Below are 20,807 nucleotides of genomic sequence, written 5' to 3'. Positions count from 1 at the left end.
ATCCCTATTGACGATGCCCTCGTCTTCAGTCGGTGAGGAATCAGAGATGGCTTCACTCACTTTATTGTTGCAACACATTCAAATTTAGAAGTTTAAAGATCTTCGGTCCAACTTTTAAATAGCTATCCACTGTATGGACCTCTGTCCCTCAAAGGGTTAAACATCAGGTCCCTTCAAGAGTGAAAACCGGGTTACAATGTGCGCTCATTCCTGATTGGTTGTCAATCAAAGTCAAGTAAAACAACCTGCTTCGAGTCGTGGCTATTTGCAAACAGCGGCCTCTACTGGCCGTTCCTTCTCTTGGCGTCGATGTACAGTAGTTCTCGTATTCTTCTTTTGTACTTAATAATAAGGGCTCATGGCTACTGTAATATATTGACAGGATGATCTACGTCATCCTAGATCGATTGGTTCACCCTGGTAAGCACAACCTTGTTTGACATGTCATGTCTGGGGCTGAGGGGAATATATGTTTGTTTGATATGTGCTGCGTAGTGAGATTATAAAACGTGTGCTACACGGTGTTCACCCGCAACAGCTTGATCATTGTAATATTTATAAGTGTAACAAATACACAACATTACACAACAGTTCATTGTTATGTTCCCTGATGGAAGAAGTGCAGCGGTAGCCGTACAGCAAGTTGGATAAACAAACTTTCATCTTATAGATTTACTGACAAAGTTCTGATGCTTCAAAATTGCGTTATTGGAAGTTACGACTCAGTTCGGATATGTTTATCACATACAAAGAATATTTGGAAGGGCCAGATACTTCGTGATGGTCGGCGACTTCGTTACAAACGCTTCAACATATTACACTGAAATTCCAGCGCCTGAACGTTTGTACTTCCGGTTCACCTGACGCAAGTCACGCAACGTCTGTGTATTCGCGCAGGCTTGCAGTTCTTTCGTGTAACCTTCTTCTAACCTTACCAAACACGTTCCTTGAAAGCATCTTCTTCAAGTAAGTACCGAAGTAAGCATGAAATGGACTAAAAATGTCCCAACTTAACGCTTAGTGGAAGCCGTTTGGCTTTGAATCCAACCTTCCCAGGCTAGCTTAACTTGGTTTTGTTTAGCTTAGCTCTCTAGCCAAGACACAGTTGCGAAAGGAAGACTAATTGTCTTTGATTATTAAGCCTTTTCTGTCGCTATTTTGTACGGATTTGTGTCATAAAAGTAACTTGTAGCATTTCATAGCACCTTTTAAATAAAAATAACTAACACTACAACGGTAGGAACAATTAATGTTCAAGCTGCAGTACTAATATTAGACCACACGGCCATCGTTTCACTAGATTTGTTGACTAAAATCCAAACAAAGCTGAGCCTAACGGGTAACGACTGATTTAAAACAAAAACAAAAAAAACTGTGTTTGACTGCCAATGGAGAAACTGAGGCTTTTCGAAAGAGCTCCATCTGTTGGATATATAAAACCTGTGCACAGTTCTTTTTAAAACTAAAGTTCTCAAATTTATTCCATGCTGTCATGTAATGACATGTTACGTAATGTAATTACGTCATGTAATGACATGATACACATGTTCAATAGAATTCAGTGGATGGCTATCAACGGTGTGATTGTGTCCTCATTAAGTGTGATTTATACAATTAACCCTTTAGCACCTGGGCCTATTTTGTCCGAATTTGGATGCCTTTTGGTCTTGCCTTTATATTTCAAAGAAGAAAATGGCCTGGTTCGGTCCCTAGCTGCAGCTATCGAATATTTTAGTAGTCGATTAATCGATGGACTAGTTAGTTCGAATAATCGAGTAATCGGATAAGGAACATGAAAAATTGAAATACCCGAGCTGAGCCTGAAACGGTATTCAACAAAAAATTAAAAATGAGGATCAATGTACACCAAAAGAACAATTGGCTAACTTTCACAGAAAAAGTCAGCTAGCTTAAATGCTATAAAATGTTAGTTTTTTTTTTTTACAATGCTCTTAACAAATGGTTCAGCCACATATTCCCACAAAAACGGCTAAATATACCTACTAGTATAAACTAAATCAAGAATGCATTAAAAAACATTAGCTCAAACAAAAACTTAGCTTACGTAGTTCTTAACAGGGAGCAGTTGGATTCAGCCATGTGAAAAGAGGCAGACCAGAGGGCAGTGTATCCACCCTAATCAATAAAACAAAATGTAAACACTTTCAAAATAAACCATTACAACTCCACTTTAGTTAAACGAATACTCGAAGCAACAAAATTTAATTTGAATATTTTTTTCTAATCGAATACTGGAGTTAATCGATTAATCGTTGCAGCACTAGTCCTTTTTTTTTCGGGTCGACGCAGGCAGACCCTTGTTTGACAAATAAATGTCAATCAACATCGCCATTTCGCTGTTTGTTTCGACACGCCACCTCCGACTCCAGTCCTTGTTCGCTACACTCTTTTCATGTTCTGTTGTTGTTGACGTCAGCTGCAGCTGATAGTAGACGTGTTGTGATGCACAAGTTCTGAAATAAATGATTAAAAACCTGACGAAGCTTGCGATGTCCTAACAGTAATTATTGTCACCTTAACTTAAAAGACTGGAGAGCTGAGATCGGAGGAGGACTGTCGAGATCGTAGACATTCTACAGCCATATTGTCGAGCCACTTCACGGACGCGAACACCACGCTCATATTTTTCTATCATTTCCATCTTCATTTCAATGGTAAGCGTCACTTTTTCCCGTTTTATAGCACCTGCACTAACCTTTTTGGAACCCATGTTGATGTATCACACAAAAGAATCCGCCGTGCATTTGTCTTGTGGGAAAACAAAGAAACTGCGGAGCTGTCATAAACCGTCGTATTTCAAGCGTGTCATTGTATGTAGAAACAAATGGCGAGTGAAATTTTACGTTGGATGTCGAAAAGATTGTATTTCGAAGCGATCATAGAAGAGGTACCACCATAAGCGGAGTTCGGGGGGGGGGGGGGGCAGCAACCCCCCCCCTCCCCCCGGTGGCCGAAAAGTGTCATTGCATGTAATTGAGTTTCCAATATATAAAAAAGTTGTAAAGCAATAAAACTGCAACAAAAACAAATGAAATGAACAAAAAAAACATTTTTTATAATGGGTCAAAATTATTTTTCGAACAGATCATGTGAATAGCAACTTAGACGGCCATTTTGCATATAATAAAAAAAAAAATAGGGGAGGGCAATTTCGTTATTTAAATGATTTTTTTCTTTGATTGACAACATACGTAATTTTTTTTGATTGAAGCGACTTTTTGGGGGGATTAAATGATTTAGACACAAATGTCCTACCCATAATATGGCCAAACACAAAAAGAATTGCTTCAATCAAACAAAACGTTTTCAATGAAAAATTAAGTGTTCAAATGCAAATTTTTCAGTCTATTTTTTTTTTTTTTTTTTTTTGCATTCAAGAACGTTTTCCATTATTGAAATTTATTTATTTATTTATTTTTTTGATAGAAGTGATTTTTCTTTTTGAATATACATATATATATATATATATATATATATATATATATACATTTAAGACAAAAATGTCCTAGCCCAAATGTGGCCCAAAGACAAATCAACATTATTTCAATCAAAAAAGTTGCTTCAATTAAAAAAACAAAAAACAAAAAAAATCAAAGAATAGAAATAGCTTTCACATGCATTTTTTTGAGTTTCAAATGTATTTTTGCAAACACTTTTTTTTTTTTTTTGATTGAAGCGACTTTTTTTGGGTTGAAAATATGTATTTTGATTCAAGCAACTTTTTTTGATTGAATGATACACAAATCTACCTCCATATGGCTCCGCCCAGGGGATACAATTTTTGACCGGGGTAACTACATTGGCACGACACAGGCGGGCGTACCATATTAAATGGATGACGATCTTGGCGAAAAGTATTGCCTAAGCAGTACTAAGCAGTAGAGCTGGGAATCTTTGGGCACCGAACGATTCGATTATGATTCAGAGGCTCCGATTCGATTATAAAACGATTATTGATGCACCCCCCTCCTTTTTTTTTTAAAAAAATGTTTTGTACATTAGTTCCAAAATTGTTCAAAAATCCTCTCAGGCTAAACCAAACTACTATTTCAGTATCAAGTTAACATATAACAGTAAACAAATATACAAAAATAACAGTAAATAAAATACTCCAGTCCCCATTCTGTATCAGCAGCTTTAAACTACATTCAATTAATTTAATGTTGTCAACTGTTACAGTTGTTGCTCCCGTTATTCCATAATTTCCCTTCTGTTTCCTTTGTCAAAGTTTTAAAACTATTTCATCATTTAAAGATAGATTCAAGACAAGATTCTGCCGATTGAGGAGTATTTTAGATAAAAAGTTAATTAGGTTCGCTATATCAGAGCCTTCTAGAGAGGTCTACTGCTGGAAAGTGTGTCATTTCGCATCCCTGTTCAATACGACGGACGTCGTCTGTCAATTTGCATCTAGTTCTACATATATACAGTGGGGAGAACAAGTATTTGATACACTGCCAATGGGTTTTCCCATTGCCAGTCATCTACCGTAGCCGTAAGTTTGTAGCAACTAGCAACTGGCCGTTGTTTGTAGCGGCTGTCAGCCGCAGTCAGGTATGATTGTTTTTTTATCTAGCGACATGAGTTGAACATGATACTTACTCTCGCTCCGTTCCTCATTGCGTCCCAAAGACCGCGCTGACTGTGTTTTACTTTACTTTACCTGGTATAATTCAATAATCGGAATTTGTGAATCGTTCTCGAATCTTCCACGGCCGAATCGCGAATAATCTAAGAATCGGAAATTTCGCACGCCTCTACTAAGCAGCCTGACTTAGAATTCCCCTCAAGAATGATGGGAAACAAAAAAACGCTCATTGTCAACTCATAAATATTCTTGTAAGTTAATTTTATTGCTGACACTGTGTTTCAGGGTCATCAACATGTTGTGACCCCCCCGCCCCAAAAGTCAAACTCTGTCTACGGGTACCACTGTACATACAATCAAGCTACTCAGACACACACATCAATTTACAAATTGAAAAGATTAATAGTGAAAAAATAATCAAATATAGCATTGAAAAAAAGTCTTCAAAAATATTGACGATAAACTAGTTCAAATTTTTCAGTCATGCTACTCTGTTTACCCCTTAAGCACGACAAAGGGCTACGTCACACAGCCCACTCTTCTGCCGTTTGCGCACAGCTGTCAGCCTGTCAGTCTTCTCGCTCACCGACTTTTCGAAGAAAACAACGACAAATCTGGCCCATCCTCTTCTTTGAGTGGATGAAATAATACGTTAGGTTGCGTTAAATTTAGTTTTCAATTCATTCCGCATGTTTCAAAGTCGCTTGCTCAATCCAACAGGCCGTCGCTTGCTACCTCACCTTGCTTGGCAATTTATTAAAAATATTCACATTATGTCCGTCCTTCGTGACCTCACAATGGCTCCTGGGATATTTTGTTTTTTTGTGGTGCTTTCAGTTCTGAAAAAGGACAAGAAATGTTGGAATTATGGACATAAATACATGGTCCATGCGGTGTTTTAATGTTTATTCATGAGGGCAATAAAACTATAACACTCAAATGGTATTATTTCCTGTTTTACTTGGTTGATTGACTTCAAGTAACAATGGGCGTGACCCTCAATTTTTGCACTTTCAAAGGAGACCAGCGGCACTTGGGTGATGTAATTACAAGTGATGCACGATAATGCATTTTTCAACCGATACCGATAACCAATAATCACCTCCTCCTTCCAGCCGATAACCGATAATGTCAAGCCGATAACTCTATTGAAAAGATATATATATATACACATTTAAATTATAAAAAAGAGGAAATGTTACTGTGCAAAAATACAATTTATCACTACTTTTTCCACATCAAATGTGAGCAATTAGTAAATTCCAACGTCGAATCATTGTATATTAATTAATATTCATAATGCTTACAATTTAATTACTTAATTGCACAAAAAATACCTTTAGGAGGAGTTGGGGTGCCAGCCCAGAATTCGCCAAAACTGCGTCGGTTGCACACATTTTGTTGAGTTAATTATCGAGGGTTGTTTGAATATTTGCTTGATTGATTGAATATTTGCTTGTGCTCATATATACCTAATACATACATAATGCATATTGCCATATTTTTTCTTATTTGATATAACCAGTAAATGCTTATTGCTTGCTATACTAGGTATAATGTTTAAGTGTTACAAAGTGTTAAAAAGTGTCGGGGTGACAACTGCCTTGCGTCATGGCCGCAACATTGCGTAACTAGACCTTCTAGGACATCTTCAGCATCTTACGTCTGGACTTTCGTCTAGACTTTCGAGGACAATCTTCCTGTCGAGGACATCTTCCATGGCCGCAGCGTTGCATAACTGAAGTGTCTGGGTCATTCTGACCACTTTACCTAAGTGCCCTTGCTTACACACGTGTATTTAGTTAGTTCCACCTACATGCTCACACATAGCCAACCAAAATAACATGGGTGTCTCCAGCTTGCTTTCCCCCTCCCTTTAGGGCGGCACCCTTCTGTGTCAGGGCAAACCCCTAATAAAAGAGAGAGCAAGGTTTTTTTTTTTTTTTTTTTTTTAGATCAATTGTGGTGACTATACAGCGTAATCTAGCATCTCTCTGTCTAGTATCTCTTTGCTCTCCTTGGCCAAGAAAACTGAGTGTCTTCTTATTTTTGGGTAATTTCACGAATGTCTACCTAAGGATTTATTTTTGAACTTGACACATTTGAAGGCTAAATAAAGTATAGAATTATCGGATTGCATTATCGGTTGAATTTTTTAAAATCTCTGTTATCGGTGTGACGTTGCAATTGCCATTATCGGCCGATAATTATCGGTAACCGATATTATCGTGCATCTTCAGTAATTACCGCGTGACGAGGGTTCAAAGATGATATGCGTAAACGTGTCCCCGCGACAGGACCCTTGTTTACGTTGAATGAATGGACATTGGCAAATCACGTGATTTTTTTTTTCCCATTTTGTGTGCCTGCAGACATCACTGAAGAAGGTCTTCACCAGGAGAAGCACAATACCCCCCAGATAAAACAGTAGTCGGAGATGCCTTATATCAAACAGGAGGCGGAGCCCGAGACCCCAATTATTAAGGAAGAAGAACAGGAAGATGAAATCAGCACATTTCCATTGACTGTCATTGTGAAGAGTGAAGAAGATGAAGGTCCAAGCGAAGAGAGCGGCGCAGCGAAACCTTGGGGCGACAACTCGTTTCATCACCTGACAACAAAAGGTGAGGGACGATCGCAACCGGACGGCCTCTTAGCCCCGCTCTCGGACAGTGACGACGTAACATCACACTCTTCAGACTTTAACATTGATGAGGAGGATGTTGACTTTGACCAAAACTGTTCAAAATCTTTGAACAAGTCATCGAAAGAATGTGCGAGTGGGAAACCGTTTGCCTGCTTACTTTGCGAGAAAAGATTTTCTTCGGAGGCTCATTTAAATCGACATAAGCGTACACACACTGGCGAAAAGCCTTTCGCCTGCACGCTTTGCGATAAAAGATTTTCTCAGGAGACTAATTTAAAAATGCATACGCGCACACACACTGGAGAAAAGCCTTTTGCTTGCGCATTTTGTGGTAAAAGATTTCTCACCAAGGGAAATTTAACCAAACACACAAGAATACACACCGGAGAGGAGCCTTTCAGCTGCTCATTTTGCGATAAAAGATTTGGTCGTAAGCAACAGTTAACGTCACACACGCGTACACACACTGGAGAAAAGCCTTTTCTCTGCACACTTTGTGGTAAACGATTCAAAGAGAAAGTAGTATTAAAAAATCACACGAGGACACACACGGGAGAGAAACCGTTTGCCTGCACACTTTGCGATAAACGATTTTCTCGTAAGAAACTGTTAGCAACACACACGAATACACACACTGGAAAAAAGGCTTTTGAGTGCATGTTTTGTGGTAAAAGATTCAACGAGAAGGGAAATTTAAACAAACACCTGAGGAGGCACACTGGAGAAAAGCCTTTCGACTGCTTGTTTTGTGAGAAAAGATTTTTTCGCAGGCATCAGTTAACAAGACACACGCGTATACACACTGGAGAAAAACCTTTTGCCTGCACACATTGTGATAAAAGATTTATCGACAAGGGATCTTTAGACAGACACACAAGAACACACACTGGAGAGAAGCCTTTTGCCTGCTCTCTTTGTGATAAGACATTCGCTCAGAAAGGAAATTTAGCATTGCACTCAAAAAGCCATGCTGGGGGAAAACCTTTCGATTGCAGTGTGTGAGAAAATATTTTGAATTCTGCCACGCATTTACAGCGGAAAAGGCATTTTGACATCCCTTGAGCTAGGCCTGTCGCAATAACAAATTTTAGTAGGCGATATATTGTCTCATAAATTATTGCCGATGCGTGGTGATATTGTCAATTTTTTTTTTTTTCCAACCAATTCATCCCAGGAATACATTTTAATAAATCACCTATTCAAATGCAATACATTATTACTCTTAAATAAAACTCGAACTATATTAAAAAGTTTAGATATTAAAAAAAAAAACCACAATGCATAATGAGTTTTATAGCTAGTTAAGTGCAGAATATGGAATCGGTGAGAAACCCAATGTCATTTTTGTTGTTTGTCAATAAGAGCCCATTAAAAGTGTTGATTTTATCCAAAATGACTGTCATCTTGTGCGCATGTTAACAAATTTGAAGCCAAAATACAGGGTGACCCAAAAAGATGCGTACCCATGAAAATGTCAATTGTGACTTTGATTAAAAAGCTATTTATTTCAAATTACAACCACACATTATTCAGTTTATGGAAGACCATTCACCAGAGTTTCAGCTATTTCTGTCAATTTTTAGTCAATTTATGGCTTTCCCAAGATATGTTCCAAATGTCCACCATTCCGTTGCAAGCAAACCTGATTTTTATCTGTGGGGTTTCCTCAAAGACAATGTATACCAGGGAAATCCACAAACAATTGAGGAACTGAAAACTGCCATCACAGCAAAAATAAGAGCCATCCCGAAAGAGGAGTGTGTAAAAGTGATTGACAACTTTGTCAGACGAGTACAGGTTTGCTTGCAACGGAATGGTGGACATTTGGAACACATCTTGGGAAAGCCATAAATTGACTAAAAATTGACAGAAATAGCTGAAACTCTGGTAAATGGGCTTCCATAAACTGGATAATGTGTGGTTGTAATTTGAAATAAATAGCTTTTTAATCAAAGTCACAATTGAAATTTTCATGGGTACGCATCTTTTTGGGTCACCCTGTATTATCATTTATGACATCATATTATCATTGCCAATCAGATTTTTCATTATGGGTGTAATTTTAAATATATCTTTAGTGTAGAATCTGAAGTATGAGAGATTACCTCCAGAAATCTGAACATGACATGTTTTTATTTTGAAATGTTCACCGGAAATATGTTTGTTCAGCCGCTAACCGTAAGCTTGACACTCAGTAAAAAAACAAAGTGCACTTCGTTTTTCGTCATGTATGTGGTGTCAGTAATAGATTTTTTTTCTTTTGTTAGCATCGTTTGCAAATGCTGTATCCAGCGAGTTTTCATGTTTGAAATGTCACCATTTATCCACAATTTTGCATTGTTGATAAGATTGCCAATGTTTTATAGCAGGACTAAGATGTTAGTACCAATGTTCCCTCTAATTTTTCATGTGTCTGAGCAGACACACAAGCTCCCTGAGCACACTGCAGACCACGGTGAGCAACATCAGATGTGTACAGGGTGGCCACACACCAGTATCACGCCTGTTCAAAACCTTGGATCAGAGCAAGTTACAGTTGGGCAAATAAGTATTTAGTCAACTACTAATTGTGCAAGTTATCCCACTTGAAAATATTAGAGAGGCCTGTAATTGTCAACATGGGTAAACGTCAACCATGAGAGACAGAATGTGGAGAGAAAAAACCACCAGAAAATAACATTGTTTGATTTTTAAAGAATTTATTTGCAAATCATGGTGGAAAATAAGTGTTTGGTCTATCCCAAAAGTTCATCTCAATAATTTGTTATGTACCCTTTGTTGGCAATAACGGAGGCCACACGTTTTCTGTAACTCTTCACAAGCTTTTCACACACTGTTGCTGGTATTTTGGCCCATTCCTCCATGCAGATCTCCTCTAGAGCAGTGATGTTTTGGGGCTGTCGTTGGCCAACACGGACTTTACACTCCCTACTCACAGCGTGGCGTCAAAATGATAACAAGAACGGGGAACAAAAATCCTAGAACCACATGGGGGGACCTAGTGAATAACCTACAGGGAGCTGGGACCACAGTAACAAAGGCTATTATCAGTAACACAATGCGCCGCCAGGGACTCAAATCCTGCACTGCCAGACGTGTCCCCATGCTGAAGAAAGCACACGTCCAGGCCCATCTGCGGTTCGCTAGAGAGCATTTGGATGATCCAGAAGAGGACTGGGAGAATATGTTATGGTTAGATGAAACCAAAATAGAAGTTTTTGGTAGAAACACAGGTTCTCTTGTTTGGAGGAAAAAGAATACTGAATTGCACCATACCCACTGTGAAGCATAGGGTCGGAAACATCATGCTTTGGGGCTGTTTTTCTGCAAAGCAACCAGGACGACCGACCTGTGTAAAGGAAAGAATTCATGGGGCCATGTATTGAGAGATTTTGAGTGAAAATCTACTTCCATCAGCAAGGGCATTGAAGATGAGACGTGGCTGGGTCTTTCAGGATGGCAGTCATCCCAAACACACAGCCAGGGCAACAAAGGAATGGCTTCGTAAGAAGCATTTCAAGGTCCTGGAGTGGCCTAGCCAGTCTCCAGGTCTCAACCCCATCGGAAATCTGCGGAGGCAGTTGAAAGTCCGTGTTGCCCAACGACAGCCCCAAAACATCACTGCTCTAGAGGAGATCTGCATGGAGGAATGGGCCAAAATACCAGCAACAGTGTGTGAAAAGCTTGTGACGAGTTACAGAAAACGTTTGGCCCCCATTATTGCCAACAAAGGGTACATTACAAAGTATTGAGATGAACTTTTGGTATCGACCAAATACTTATTTTCCACCATGATTTGCAAATAAATTATTTAAAAATCAAAAATGTGATTGTCTGTTTTTTTTCCCCACATTGTCTCTCATGGCTGAGGTTAACCCATGTTGACAATTACAGGCCTCTCTAATATTTTCAAGTGGGAGAACTAGCACAGTTAGTGGTTGACTAAATACTTACTTGCCCCACTGTACATGGCTTATTTAAAGAATGAAATTACAGCAGCATTTTTCATTAGTTTACTTTTAATTTAATTGATTTGGCGTACTTGAAATGAAAACGACCAAAATCTCATTGTTCATGAGATGTGTACTATGTTATATATGAGAGTCCTGCTTTGGCCTGGGTAAGGTCTGTTTGTGGCATGCGTAAGTTAATAAATGAAACATAATGAACAACCACAATGGCAGTACAGTAGGCCTGAACGATATTGGAAAAAAAATATTGTTGCGATTTTTTTGGGGGGCTTTGCGATATATTGCGATATTAGAAGAAAAAAAATTTTTTTTTCAAGAAATTTTCACTAGATGGCTTGAATAGCTGTTTGGAAAGACTTTGGATGACTCACCATGACCACAGAGTACAGTGATCCCTCGATTTTTTGCGGTTAATGGGGACCAGAACCCACCGCAATAAGTGAGAAACCGCGATGTAGTGCACCCCCCCGAACCCCCCATTTTTTGGTGTGTGTGTACTCATTGTATTCATTCAGATTTAGCATTGGAACACAATAGATACATATAAAACATGTTTTTCTAAATTTTTTCCCCAAAGTATGATTTAAATATATATGTTTTAATAAACGGGTTTTAAGCACTTCAAATGTAATAATTATGATCAGTTTTAAACATAACTGTCCCACTGAATCATTTTTAAACAAGAATAAAGTACTGTAGTAGAAAAATGCTTGGCGTTATTAAATGCTTCTGTTTACCTACCTTGGCTGTGACTCTTGGAGTGATATGTAGAAATTACAAACTCCTCATGATCACTTCTGGCATTTATTTTATGTCTCGAAGGTCTCCACACGCATTTATTCCAGCGCGGCTTCCTTGCAGAAACTGTTGATCAAGTTAAACGATGATAGAGACATTTCTGCGCGTGTGAAGTCTGCTTCTTTGGTAAGATCAAAGGCAGCCATCTGGCAACATCGTTAACTTTAATAAGCAAGTGCCGCAGTGACTGAGAGCTGCGGGGGGGGCTGTGCGAGCGCATGAAGCAGAACAAAGGTTTGTGGATTTAAAAAAAACAACTATCGCACGTCCTTGCGATGGGACTATCGCGCATGCGCTTATGGCGATGTTTAAACGATATATCGTTCAGGCTTACAGTACAGTATTTCAAACTCAAAACATTACAACTGTTCAGACAATAAGGACACTCAAGATTCCTATTCTCCATGTCTGAGCAGCTACACTGCAAAACACACCTCCTTAAAACTACTTAAATTCCCTTGTTTTCAGTGTAAATAGATTATAGATAATGGATAATAAATAATTGGCAGGGGAATGTTGCTTCAGTAAATCAGCACAGGAGTCAAGCTCACTTTTCTCCCCCAATGGGAGTGTCGCGTTGCCGTATCGAGCGCACCAATAGGAGCGTCGCGTTGCCGTATCGAGTGCACCAATAAGAGACACATCACTGCGCCTTTGACACAGAAGTCCGATTGACGGTACAATACGTTTCTGTTGAATTTTATTTCATGCGCTACATAGATTTTCTTGTGCGCTGAATATATGCAAGCAGTGCGCGATTGCGCACGCTTGCAGCTTAGAGGGAGCATTGGTTAGTACTTGGTCTTTTCCCCATTAGCTGAAATGTAGCGATGCTAACGTTTCACAATATTTAATATAGATGTGTTAGCTTATTTTGTATGCCTGAACTTGAATTCTACGTCGTGTTGATGGCCAATAAACATGTAAAAAGATCTGGAATCTCATATGTCACTTTTAAAAACATTTGAAATCCTGTTCGTTTTCAGACCAATGCAATATTCTTGATTTCATACCTTTTATTTGAAAGAATTGGGCTACTTTGTGTTGAAGTTGTTCCATAACTTGGAACTTTTGCTATTAAACTGCCTTATGCCATTGTACTTCTAAATGTTGGCATTTGAAATACTATGATGCTGCCCTTTCGTTTGTTGTTTTTCCATTTCCTACTTTATTTCAATTGTTTGAGGGAAGATGTCTTGATTAGTCTTGTGCATTGTAATTTGACATCTACCAATTACCGGTTTCAAGGTATGCCGTTGTATGAAAACGTCACGGTTTCAAAACTGCAAAAGTTTTCTGTCATACCGTCCCCACGGTATTAGCTATTTTTTATGTCCCAAAAATACAGGGAGAAATCCCTTGCTTGGAGCTGCAAAGCTCAACCCTCAACCACCGGTTGTTGCTCAGTGTCGGTGAGTCAGCTGTGCTACACGATGGCTGGAGGAGGTGAAACTCATGAGCTTTTTACCCCCAAAGAACACTAAATCGCTGGTATGGGAATACTTCAGCTACAGAAAAGTTACAGACGGCCGATATGATTTCGCAGTTGTACAAAATTAAAGGTTAAGAAACATTGTCATGAACGTTTCCCACCAGCTACGAGAGTTAACTCCAGCGTGTTTAGTGTGTTGTAAAACATGCTTTTTTTTTTCTCTCTCCCTGGCAACTGTTTGTGTTGAGAAAGCGAGTGTGTGTATAATGTAAACATGATATGAGTCATAGACACGTGGTTTTTATGGAAAATAATTCAATTATTTTCTGATGGCAATGATGTTGAGCTCTGGCTGTTGGTTTAGGCTCACGTAAAAGACTGCATTCATTTTAATTAGAATATTTCAGTCGGTAATTTTTTATTAATTTATTGTAACTTAGTGTAACTGAGTGACTACCGTATTTTTCGGACTATAAGTCGCAGTTTTTTTCCCCATAGTTTGTCTGGGGGTGCGACATACTCAGGAGCAACTCATGTGTGAAATTATTAGCACATTATTATATCATTTCACATGTTATTTTGGTGTTTTGGAGTGACACTGATGGTTTGGTAAACTTGTTAGCATGTTCTTTATGCTAAACTTCTCTGAAAAACTCTTTAATAGCTATGTTACGTTAACATACCGTCCAAGTTCGCATTTTGTTGTTCATGCATCATATAACACCATACTGTACACTAATTTAGCATGTTGTTCTCTATTGTACTTTTATTTTAAATTGCCTTTCAAGATGACATATCGGTTCTGTGTTGGATTTTATCAAGTAAATTTCCCCCAAAAATGCGACTTATACTCTGGTGCGACTTATATGTTTTTTTCCTCTTCGTTGGGCATTTTATGGGTAGTGCGACTTATACTCAGGTGCGACTTATAGTCCGAAAAATACGGTAGTTTTACTTACTCTAATGTGAACTATTTTTTTAAAGATCTTCTCTCTTGCATAATTATGGGCTGTATATATTAAAGACTGATCATCCTATTGACCTTTTTCGGTATCTGCCTTTTTTTTCCCCTTCCTAAATCCGACCAGACCATATGGAAAACATTAATTTAAAACTGGGTTATTTGGGCTCAGATGCAGCCACACCTTTCTCTCCTGCCTGCACTAGTATTCACCCGGTACTCTGATTGGTTAAATGCGAATGCTAAATAAAGTTACACTGGTATTGCGCCTTTCCACCTTTTTAAGGCCCTCAAAGCGCTTCACACTATACAGGTAGTCCCCGGTTTACAACGTACTCGATTTATACGATTTCGACTTTATGTCTCGTCCACCATTTTGTCCCGTCTTTTTTTTTTCTTCTTTTTTTTTGGGGGGTCGGACAAACAGTACTTAATTGTACCTTACAGTATCGTATTTTTACTTTACTTTATTGACATGACTTGTTCTGTCCTCACTAAATGTGAAGTTGTTCAGCTAGACAGACAGTAAACAAACCAATTGTGCTTTTTGAAGCTTTTCCTTCACTTTTGACTGTCAAGCTGTAATACACATATGTACACGTCTGTTTAAAACGACACGCATTTTAACAATAAAGCACTCGACACAAAACAATCGGTGTTCAAATGTCCGTCTCGTCTGATCAATATGTAATTTTAGTAGATTAAATTAGCCTAATCTGCATCACAAAAGTCTGATAGCTTAAATGCTACGAATGCTAACGTATTAATAATTCTCATAGCAAATCTTTCACACGTAACTCCACAAACTGTAGCTGTAAACTTAATTATAAATGCATACACAAACATATATTAGCTGAAACTGGTTACAGCTTTATGTGGGCCAAACTAGAGCACAGCTATCATTTATCCATGTCAGACGTCCGAGTGCTCCTGTATGGAAGCATTATTGAACGACAGTCCAGCCAGACCCAACGCTGCCACCAGAGGACCGTGTATCCTCCACCGTTAAACAAAATACAATACTTTTGGACTTTTTGGATAGTTATTTTGAAAATTGGAAAGGGTTAGTTCCACGGAAATAGGAAGCGTAGGAAACTGGATTCTTTTGTAACCTTCTTAAAATATAAAAGTTATTATCCCTGTATTGCCAAATGTATCACATTTGATACACCTAAAATTTCATGATTTTGAGACTAATTCAGAATTTTGACATTTCTTTTTTGGGGGGGGGAATGATGGATGAAAGTCAACACATGCATTTTCAGGTTCCATGAGAAAAAAAACCAGGTGTTAGCAAGGGTTAAAGATATTAGAGCGCTTTTTTCACGTATGCATTATGACTTTTCTTTTTACAAATGTGGAAAAAAAGGTTTCATTAAGACCTTATTTTTCAAATTTTGTGATTCTCTGATAATTGCTTCATATTGCAGGCATAAAAGGATTAAGAGTTAAAATAATTTTATAATTAAATCCCTCGTAATGATTTCGTTTTTATACAATTTGTAAAATAAGTTTAACTAGTAGGTCGCCATTGTTGTTGAGGTTGCAGGGCGGTGACATCACTGGGTTACTATCCTGGGCTTCCAAAGTATGACTCTAGCGACATAAACATGTCATCTGTTCAGCCCTTTCAATTTGAACCCGAGAGGAACATCAATGAGCATGACAGCACTGTCGATATTTCACAAAACGAGCAGCAAAACTAAAATGAACAGGAAAGACGGGATGAAACGAGAGTAGGACAAAACCTGTGTTCTGCCAAAATGTGCTACATCCGCGAATTTGACACCCAAAGTACTACCGTGCACTTTCAGCTTGTTTGGTTTAGATGCATACAGACAGAACATATTAAAGATGCCCTAAGAAAATACTTAAATGTAATAATATCAAATAATGTTGCTTTAAATATTTTACGGGACGAATGCGGTCAACAGATGAACAATCTGCTTTAAAGCTACCAAAAGAAAACAATTCTCAAAAGTATGAGAGGGAAACACATGCAAAAAGTATTTTGAGGCAATGAAAATGTAATAAAAGACTATAATAAAAACGCAAATAGTAAGTACTCACCACTTTTAACCGAAGTGCGTACCAGTACCAGTAGTATTCGTCGAGTGACAGTGAGAAACTATATCATCACCCCGAGCGTCCATTGCGCGCATAAAACATGGCGCCCTCCGTAGGTCAAAACATGTACTAAATATAGATTTTTAAATCAATGGCAATATTTTTTAAGAACATATTTTAGTGAATGAGAACAATTGTGGCTTATTAGAGCCTTCAAGTCCAAGGTTCTCTTTCACAAGCTTCAAAATCAACCTTACAGTGCTCTCCATAATTATTGGATTTATAATAATTATGTGTTTTTTAGCTTCTAATAATTTTATTCCCCTAAATAATATGGGACCTTCATGGAAAAAAAGAGAAATAACCAACCTTCAGTACAAGTACATTTATTCAGTGGGGAAAAAAATCCCACATAAAGAAATAATTATTTGACATCAAATAATGTGTGTCACAATTATTAGCCCCCCTGGTGTTAACACTTTGTACAACCCCCTTTTGCCAACAAAACAGCACCTAATCTTCTCCTATAATGTTTCACAAGATGGGAAAAGACAGAAAGAGGGATCTTCAGCCATTCCTCTTTGCAGAATCTCTCTAAATCATCCAGAGACCTGGGTCCTCTCCTCTGTACTCTCCTCTTCAGCTCACCCCACAGGTTTTCAATGGGTTTGAGGTCTGGGGACTGAGATGGCCATGGGAGGAGCTTGATTTTGTGTCTTGATTTTGTGTCTGGTGAACCATTTCTGTGTAGATTTGGCCATATGTTTAGGGTCATTGTCTTGCTGAAAGACCCAGTGACGACCCATCTTCAGCTTTCGGGCAGAGGGCAACAGATTTTGATTTAAAATGTTATGGTATTTCAAAGTATTCATGATGCCAAGCATGTCTACACGCCAACAAGCTGTTTGGGAGGCACGCACGGAGAAAACATTTCCTCACTCATAATCATAAATGCAAACGTCTGGATTTTGCCAAGCGGTATTGGGGCTTCAACTGGGACCGTGTGCTTTGGTCAGATGAGACCTAGATTGAGCTTTTTGGCAACAAACACTCTAAGTGGGTCTGGCGTGCCACGAAAGATGCGCATGCTGAAAAGCACCTCATACCCACTGTGAAGTATGGGGGTGGGTCAGTGATGCTGTGGGGCTGTTTCGCTTCCAAAGGCTCTGGGAACCTTGTTAGGGTGCATGGCATCATGAGTGCTTTGAAATACCAGGACATTTTAAATCAAAATCTGTTGCCCTCTGCCCGAAAGCTGAAGATGGGTTGTCACTGGGTCTTTCAGCAAACATATGGCCAAATCTACACAGAAATGGTTCACCAGACACAAAATCAAGCTCCTCCCATGGCCATCTCAGTCCCCAGACCTCAACCCCATTGAAAACCTGTGGGGTGAGCTGAAGAGGAGAGTACAGAGGAGAGGACCCAGGTCTCTGGATGATTTAGAGAGATTCTGCAAAGAGGAATGGCTGAAGATCCCTCTTTCTGTCTTTTCCCATCTTGTGAAACATTAAAGGAGAAGATTAGGTGCTGCTTTGTTGGCAAACGGGGGTTGTACAAAGTATTAACACCAGGGGTGCTAATAATTGTGACACACATTATTTGATGTCAAATAATTATCTCTTTATGTGGGATTTTCCCCCCACTAAATAAATGCACTTGTATTGAAGGTTGGATTTTTCTCTTTTTTTTCCATTAAGGTCCCATATTATTTAGAAAGAAAAAAAATTAGAAGCTAAAAAACACATAATTATTATAAATACAATAATTATGGAGGGCACTGTATAACATTTCTGTCAGTTGTCAAATTAACGGGTCGTTGTTCAACATACGGAGAAAATGCCATTAAGACAAGCAAGGAAGGGGTGAGTTTACACACCATTTCAAAGGACAAGAGAACGTGATTTTCTTTCATCCTTTGTCCCGTAGACGTCACTGAAGATCTTCACCCTGAAAAGCACGATCCCACCCATGTTAAACAGAAGAAGTTGGAGACGCTGTATATCAAACAAGAGGCAGCGCCAGAGTCCCCCAGCATTAAAGAAGAAGAGCAGAAAGATGAAATCACCACATTTCCATTGACTGTCATTGTTAAGAGTGAAGAAAACAAAGGTCCAAGCGAAGAGAGCGAAGAGAGCGGAGCAGCAAAACCTTTGAGCGACTGCTTCTCTCTCCACTTGACAACAAAAAGTGAGGGGCAATTGCAACCAGACGCCCTCTTCGCCCTACACTCGGACAGCGATGACGTAACATCCCACTCTTCTGACACTAATAAGGAGGATGTTGACTTTGACACAAATTGTTCAAAATCTTCAAACAAGTCATCATTAAAAAGGGGCACAAAAGAATGCACAACTGGTAAACCTTTTCCCTGCTCACACTGCGATAAAAGATTTTCCCAGAAAAATGATTTAAAAATACACAGGCGTACACACACTGGAGAAAAACCTTTTGCCTGCACGCTTTGCGATAAAAGATTTTCTAAGCTGAATAATTTCGAAACGCACAGGCTTACACACACTGGAGAAAAACCTTTTGCCTGCACACTGTGCGACAAAAGATTTTCTTGCAAGCATCACTTAACAGGACACTCACGTACACACATTGGAGAGAAGCCTTTTCCCTGCTCAGTTTGTGGTCAAAGATTCACCCAGGAGGGAGACTTAAATGATCACGCAAGAACACATACTGGAGATGAGCCTTTCACCTGCTCATTTTGCGATAAAAGATTTTCTCTAAAAAACCTGTTAATTACTCACAAGCGTACACACACTGCAGAAAAGCCTTTTATCTGCACACATTGTGGGAAAAGATTCATCGACAAGGGAGCTTTAAACAAACACGCAAGAACACACACTGGAGAGAAGCCTTTTCCCTGCTCAGTTTGTGGTAAAAGATTCCCTGACAAGAGAGATTTAGAATCGCACACAAGAAGCCACACTGGGGAAAAACCGTTCGGCTGCACAGTATGCGGTAAATTCTTCTCCTTAAAGGGAAACCTAGCAAAACACACAAAAAAACAACATTGCTAAGAGACTTTTTGTCTGCACAGCAGTGTTGTTTTCGTCAACAATGACGATACAGGTAGTCCCCGGGTTACGACGTACTCAACTTACTCAATTTCGACTTTCCCACACCTCTTATCTGCCATTTTGTCTCCGGTCTTTTTTCTGTTTTTTAAGTTGCACAAACACTACTTAATTGTACCTCACAGTCTTATTTTTTTACTTTGTTAACACGACTTGTTCTGTCCTCACTAAACATGAAGTTGTTCAGCTTGACTTAGAGCCAAAAAAGCAATGGTGCTTTTTTAAGCTTTTTCCTTCACTTTTGACAATTTGCAAAGCTGAAACACATGTACACGTCTGTTCAAAACAACACGCACTTTAACAATAAAACACTGGACACAAAACGGTTGGTGTTCAAACGTCATCAATATGTAAATTTAGTACAATAAATTAGCCTAATTTGCTTAAAAAAAAAAAGTCTGCTAGCTTAAATGCTAATATATTTACTAGGGTTATTCCGATCATGTTTTTTTGCTCCCAATCCGATCCCGATCGTTTTAGTTTGAGTATCTGCCGATCCCGATATATCCCGATCCGATTGCTTTTTTTTTTTGCTCCCGATTCAATTCCAATCATTCCCGATCATATATATTTTGGCAACGCATTAAGAAAAAAATGAATAAAACTCGGACGAATATATACATTCAACATACAGTACATAAGTACTGTATTTGTTTATTATGACAATAAACCCTCAAGATGGCATTTACATTATTAACATTCTTTCTGTGAGAGGGATCCACGGATAGAAAGACTTGTGACTTTGTATATTGTGACTAAATATTGCCATCTAGTGTATTTGTTGAGCTTTCAGTAAATGATACTGTAGCCATGCCCAAATGCATGATGGGAAGTGGAACCATGACTGTGCGTAGTGCTACCAATTGATATATCTTCTCTGCGTTGGGAAATAACATAAGCTGTTAAGAAAAAGATCAATTGCTGCCTTGCTTCCCCACATTGCTTTCCATGATATTTCTAATCGTAGGGAGAGGGATTGTAAGGCTTTAGCCTATTATAAAAAGGCTCCAAAGGCTGCCAAAATTCACTCTACTCATTTTACGCTGCCTTTTATCTCTAAATGGGTAAAACGGCGCCATTACAGATTGAGCGCGACAATGCGTGAGTGGGTCGTGCAACGCATGCATTAATTGCATTAAATATTTAACGTGATACAATTTTTTTTCAATTACCGCCGTTATCGGTACTTTAACCCTAAAACTAAAGACTCTGGATAAGTGTAACATATTATGT

At 38.7% G+C, this 20,807-nt stretch overlaps 1 protein-coding gene across 4 annotated transcripts in view; it reads left to right on the top strand.

Moving 5' to 3' along the window:
• Positions 1 to 854: 854 nt before the first annotated feature.
• Positions 855 to 20,807, top strand: part of LOC130922791 (gastrula zinc finger protein XlCGF52.1-like) — a 30,692-nt gene continuing 10,739 nt past the window's right edge. The window contains exons 1-4 of one of the 4 annotated variants that reach the window (XM_057847972.1): positions 860 to 966; positions 2,549 to 2,675; positions 6,982 to 7,233; positions 18,415 to 19,767. In XM_057847972.1, the coding sequence (XP_057703955.1) occupies positions 7,047 to 7,233; positions 18,415 to 19,517 (1,290 nt within the window). In that variant the 5' untranslated portion in view covers positions 860 to 966; positions 2,549 to 2,675; positions 6,982 to 7,046 and the 3' untranslated portion in view covers positions 19,518 to 19,767. Of the gene's footprint in view, positions 967 to 2,548; positions 2,676 to 6,981; positions 8,735 to 18,414; positions 19,768 to 20,807 lie in introns of those variants that run through there. The other 3 variants (XM_057847883.1, XM_057848145.1, XM_057848064.1) reach the window with 3 other exon arrangements.

Source organism: Corythoichthys intestinalis, chromosome 1, assembly GCF_030265065.1.
Source record: "Corythoichthys intestinalis isolate RoL2023-P3 chromosome 1, ASM3026506v1, whole genome shotgun sequence".
Lineage (NCBI taxonomy): Eukaryota > Metazoa > Chordata > Actinopteri > Syngnathiformes > Syngnathidae > Corythoichthys > Corythoichthys intestinalis.
Note: the sequence above shows the minus strand (reverse complement) of the source record. Positions and strands in the feature narration are given on the sequence as shown.